Genomic DNA, 6,000 nt, shown 5'->3' with positions numbered 1-6,000 from the left:
GTGATCAAGGGCCAGGGAGAAATACTCAAGAAATGAATAGGATTACGCAATTTGAACAGTGACTTAACAAAGAACTTCATTTTATCTACGACGAATGACCTGCAAGACCTGTGGGCATTCATAATTGTTTACACACTTTTGAGCCCAAGATGAGCAAGGTATGTAGTTTACAGATAGACAATGCATACCTCGCTGAATGTATTCTATTCCAAAAAATTCCTAAGGGATTTTTTATGAGTAAATTTCCCAGTGGGTTAACTGTTGGTTACCAAGAACTTGACACATTACTTGCCATGTTTGACAGGCATGGTATTGAACATTTGCATTTCATTATTAGAATTAACAATTATAGAATCAAGGAATTGTTAGATGAAGAACATAGGTTCATAGGTTGGCCTATACAAGCCTAGCCATAACAATTCCCCGGCTATTTCTTCCCACAATATTTATTTGAACAATGATATTTTAAATTATGCTAGCTTTACCAATTTTGAGAAAATATATAATATTATTTGTAAGATTGAACAACAGGTGAAAGAGAATGTTCTTAGGAAACAGAAGAAGTTAAGAAGGGATGACAGAGTATAAGCAGAAGGAGGCATATTTACTTCTGAAAAGTTATTTTGAACCAATTCCAAATGTTAATAAAAATGTTAATTATGGTTCTGAGATGGGTTCTTGTAGTTGATGTCAGACAAGGAAATGACAACAGTCACACAGAGGTTTTTTATTTCAATGGGGAAATAGATGAGGTATTCGAACAAGAATACCCAGCCCTATGTAGATCAGAAAGGATTCAAAATAGGAATAGAAACTGGCAAAATTTTTTAGGTCAACCTCAGAGACCCCGAGGGGACAGATACAGAGGGACCAGAGGAATTGTTGTAAGACCAAGAAGGGCAACCGATTTTGATTAACAATGTACAGGTTGAGCCAGTGATTTCCTGTTTTAAGGGTCAACTTTTAAGTGCACAAGGGTTCAACATGTACAATTATACTGAATGGTGACGTTACGGATACCCATTTTTCTCTTTTCAAAAAGGCTTTAAATTTGTCCCAGGGAACAATGCTAACATAGCCAATGTGCTGACTGAATTAAAATTATGTAGAAGAAAGTTACATAGAGAATCTGACAACATCAGGATAATGAAGCCTGATAAAGGGGGTGGGTGGTTTTGGTAGAGAAGAATGTCTATGTCAGTGATATAGCTAGTATGTCATATGACGTTGATAAGTACGAAATGTGTCTAGAAACACAATAAATATCACACATAGGAAATTACTGCTGTTTTTGGAAGACAGTTTGCTGCAAGGGGTAATTAATGAAGAACTGTACAATTTTTTACACAATGATCATCCTTTTATCCCCACAGTATTTGGTATCCCCAAGGTACACAAGAATGTATACCACCCCCTTATTGACTTAAAGTAGCAGCACACAACAGTTCTACTTACTCATTGGGAGTATTTGTAGACCGTTTACTGAAGGATACACTTTGTCCTATTACCCATGTTTTAACTGGAACTTTTTATCAAGGGTCAGGCAAGAATATTTTGGTGAAACAACAGGGTTTTCCAGCATTGATGTGGTTGACTTATTTAGTTCCATTCCACATGACATTGGGCTAGAACTTTTTTCAGAAGCCCTTTTGGAATACATGATGCTTAATGGCCTTATGAACTTTGTCATGGAGGTTATGGAAATTATACTCCACAACAACTGCATCATGTTTGAAAATTAGTTTTTCAAACAATCAAAAGGGGTTGTAATGGAATCAAGGTGTGCTCCTATGTATGCCAATTTAGAGATGGCATCATGGGAATAGAGATACATTTTCGACTCAGGTTATGAATGAGAATGGTTGACATATTTGCACTATTTGGATGACATTTTTGTTCTTTGGAAGGGTGAGAGGTCAGTTGTGGACAATTTAATTCATTATATTAACAACATTTGTGGTTATTTTAAGTTTACCTGTAATTTCTGTATTGACATCATTGATTATCTTGATGTGACCATCACTAGAGATACTAACCAGTACAAGTTTACCTCCAAAGTGTTTCAAAAGCCCACTTATTCCAACAGTTTTTTGGCTTATGATAGTAACCATTCACATTTTGTAAAGAGGAACATCGTAAGGGGATAGATGATCAGAGGTGCTAGACTGTGTTCCACGCTCTCTGATTTTAAGATTGAGCTTAACAATCTTATTAACATGTTTGTGGCTAGAGGCTACCCGAAAAAATGGATTCAGCAGATCAGTATGGAAGTCCTAGAAGGTTGGGGTACAAGGTTTGTTCCCCTGCTACGACAAGGTTTTGTTAACAACAATGGAGCATGAACAAACAATCAAGACTTAACACATTCTATGGTCATTTATTTTGGCTCCTTTGGCCAGAAAGTTAGAGAGATTCTGACAAAAGATTGGGTGATGCTGGAATGCAACAGTGATCTTTACAGTATATTAGGTAACAAGTTACTTTTTACATATAAGGTAGGACACAATTTGAAGTTCTTATTTGAACATCCACTTACTACTCAAACTGTTACAAAGGGGACAAAGAGATGTGGTTCCTGCAAATATTGTTCATTTGTTAGGAATGCAACAGATATCTTAATAGGTAACCTCCTTCGGACAGTCAAGTTAGTTGGAGGCAATTGTGACAGTAGAGGGCTAGTTTATGTTTGTGTTTGCCAGGGCTGCAATGAGTTTTACGTTGGTAAAACTGAAGGGTCTCTGCACAAAAGAATTTATGAACATCTTTACACTATAGAAACCCACAATAATAATACTTTCTTGTGACGCCTGCAATGATTTTAAGTTTGGTATACTGGAGATTATCAAGAAAATATTAGAGAAGGTAATTGATGAATTTAGGTAGCAATTAATATTTAATGCCAACAACCTCCCAGGAATGAATGAACACACATCTTTGGGGCAGGTTTTTAAGAGATAGGGCATCTGTTTTATAAATTAATTTTATTCATATTAAGATAATTTTATTATGTGTTGACAATTACATATTAAGTGATAAACTTGTATTCTACACCAGTTATACTGTGTTTTATGTGGTTTTAAGGCTGTCCTTTATGGATATTTTTTTAACTCTTTATTGTTTAATTAATGTCTGTGCTACTTAATTGTTGCAAGTTGGCAGGCATTTTGGTTTTGATAAAGTCCTATACTTGTCAGGACGTAAACGTTTACCGAGTCTGTTGTGGATTTTCATAAATTTTCATGGTTACACTCCACTGACTGTTTATTTGGGTTTTCCACTCACTTCCAGGAGGTAGTTTTGTGTTTTTCTGGTAATTTTTTACACATACACATATACATGTACATATACACGTTCAAGCTAACCTTCAATAACTATCTCTCTTTATATTTTTATATATGTATATGCATACACACGTACCCACACACACATGCGTGCGCGCGCAAACATAGACATATTAGTTCAGGGTGTGTGGGGACGATAGGTAAAAAGAATGTTTTGCATGTTTTACAACTTTGAAAGTGCTGCTGTTCTGAGTTGTGACCACTGAATTTCTTCAATCATTCAGTCATGTTTTGATTAACTTAGACATGATTTTTTACAGTAAATCTGTACTACTAGACACACACACACACACACACACACACACACACACACACACACACATGATGTTAACACACACACACCAGATGTTATGTATCTTCATATCTGTCACTGTCTAACTGTCCATAGTCATTCAACAGGAGTTAATACAAACTTAATGTGACACATACTACCTTAGTGACATAAACAATAATCTTCAGTAACAGACGCAGAACTTAAGTGTTCAGACATAATTGGTCTTTATTTGTTTATTTATGTATTATTTAATGAGAATAACTATTTATTAACTTAAGTTTCTTCTTTGAAAATGGCCACTTGAGCAACATGTCTCAGTCAGTGGTAGTTTAAAAGAGAGATGGTTTAGCTTATTTCGTTTATTTTTTTCTATTCATTTGTTAACAGAGCTCAAGAACCATTTTTTACTTATAATGTAACTCAAAGGTGGGTCAAAACAACTGAAATGTACAATTAAAGTTATTATATAATAGTTATATCAAATCATAAAGCTGTATGGTTAGGTTTAAGTGTATTAAACACTGACATTTACATAAAAATATATACGTTATTAATATTAGTGAGGTTAATAAGATTTAATGAGATGATGCAGAATGCAGTCATGTGAAATGCATCAGACAGCAATTCTCAGACACACTCACACAGGCATGTGCATAGTCATGCACAGACACATAATGACAAACTGGGCAGATTTAATTGCATGAATGTTTGCATGCTATCCACTGACGAATTCCACATTCTACACTTTACTGATTGGTTAATATAATATACCTATAATATATCAGACATAAATAAGATGAAAAATATCTTCTTACTTACAAAGCATGGACTGAAGCACCCTGACCTTTTCTCCTCTGTGGGACTATTTCTGTAGTCTGTGTTTGCATTCTTATTTGCAGCTTTGGAATGATATAAATCTGAATATTCCTCACTTCGCAATAGGCTGGGAGAAAGTTCTTTGGGAAAGAAGAACCTGGGTGATGGTGATGGTGGTGGTGGTGTTGATATATCCTTTAGCCATTTTGTACCATACTGTTCAGAGTTTAAGTGGGTAGAGTTTCTAGGAGTAAAAGATTCTAATGCATCTTTTCCCCTCCCATAATCGGATAAGTCCAGAGGTCTGTCTGCTGTATCACTGCACATTAATTCTGCTCGCTCTTTCTGTAAAGAACCTGGTGTGTTGGCAGGTGACCACCTCTCCCTAGTTAGGACTCCTTCCTGCAGGGTTTTGTCCTCTTTCCTGTGCTCTCTGGACCAATCATATATGCTTGTGAGGTATGAGTCAGATTTTTCATCTCCCCAAATTGGAGGTGGACTTTTCAGAGGCTCTTCCCTACGCTTGGCTGCCATCAGGTATTGTTTAAGGATGAGATGATGTGGCAGTTCTTTATGTTCTCTTAATGGTTGCCATCCCCTTTGTTTAAGCTCATTTACATATATTAATGCTCCAGAAAGATCTTTTAATGAGGCATGAGGGCTCCAGTTTTCCTGCAGAGTTCTAGTCCTACACTCTGATTCTTGGTTTGGTGAAATGCTAGACTGAAGCATTCGGATACTCTCCGAGCCATTACACTGACTCCTTAAATGTTGCAAGTGTTGGGAAAAATGCTGCTCCAATATCCTACGTTGTTCTTCTTTGCTGGGCAGTCGCATGCTTCCTTTGACTGAAAATGTCTCTTTTGTTTTGTCTGAGGCAGTAAGCCTAAAACAGAATATATTTTCATTACTGTAAATATTCCATTAGGAAATACTCACTGTTAACATATAATGTTTATTTAAGATATATTTTTTAATGGAAGTCTTAGAAAATAATACACTCGTTTGATACATTCTCTCATGCTATTATAGAATACAGAAAAAATATTAGGAAACTGGATTGGATAAGCAGATCATGTGATTAAAAGTACTGAGGTAGTGCTATATTATGAAACATGGCAGTAGGCTACAAACATGGAGTCCTAAGCAACAATTACAGGTGTGTTCTGTGTCACTGGTAAAATTAAGTTCATTCCCTTAAACTTCAGATTTGCACCTAAAAAATATTTTTTTGTTTATTTGTTAGACAGATAAACCTCATGGGCACAACTATCTCCTTTCGGAGTTGACATTGCACTGTCTTCTTAAGTAGACTGCACAGTTTTCTGCTTAAACAATATCATTTTCCCTTGTTATAATACTGCATGAAACTTTGTATTGCATTTATACATTGTGTAAAATTATTCTGTATTGATTTTGTTGACATTTGGTCAGGGCTGTGCCTAAAAATCTTCACTGGCTCGATTTATTTAAAATGCTAGTTAAATATTAAATATGTGTAATAACAAAAACACCCAAAAATAAAGATATATATGCAATATACACACACACACACACACATATATATAT

At 35.5% G+C, this 6,000-nt stretch overlaps 1 protein-coding gene across 1 annotated transcript in view; it reads right to left on the bottom strand.

The window, feature by feature from the left end:
- The window catches only part of RBBP8NL (RBBP8 N-terminal like), a 345,060-nt gene that overhangs the window by 110,178 nt on the left and 228,882 nt on the right, over positions 1 to 6,000 (bottom strand). The window contains exon 10 of the mRNA XM_044090408.1: positions 4,435 to 5,317. Within this exon, the coding sequence (XP_043946343.1) occupies positions 4,435 to 5,317 (883 nt within the window). The remainder of the gene's footprint in view (positions 1 to 4,434; positions 5,318 to 6,000) is intronic.

Source organism: Protopterus annectens, chromosome 12.part0, assembly GCF_019279795.1.
Source record: "Protopterus annectens isolate FY-2018-M chromosome 12.part0, PAN1.0, whole genome shotgun sequence".
Classification (NCBI taxonomy): Eukaryota; Metazoa; Chordata; order Ceratodontiformes; family Protopteridae; genus Protopterus; species Protopterus annectens.
The sequence above is the reverse complement of the archived record's forward strand: the minus strand, read 5'-3'. Positions and strand labels throughout refer to the sequence as shown.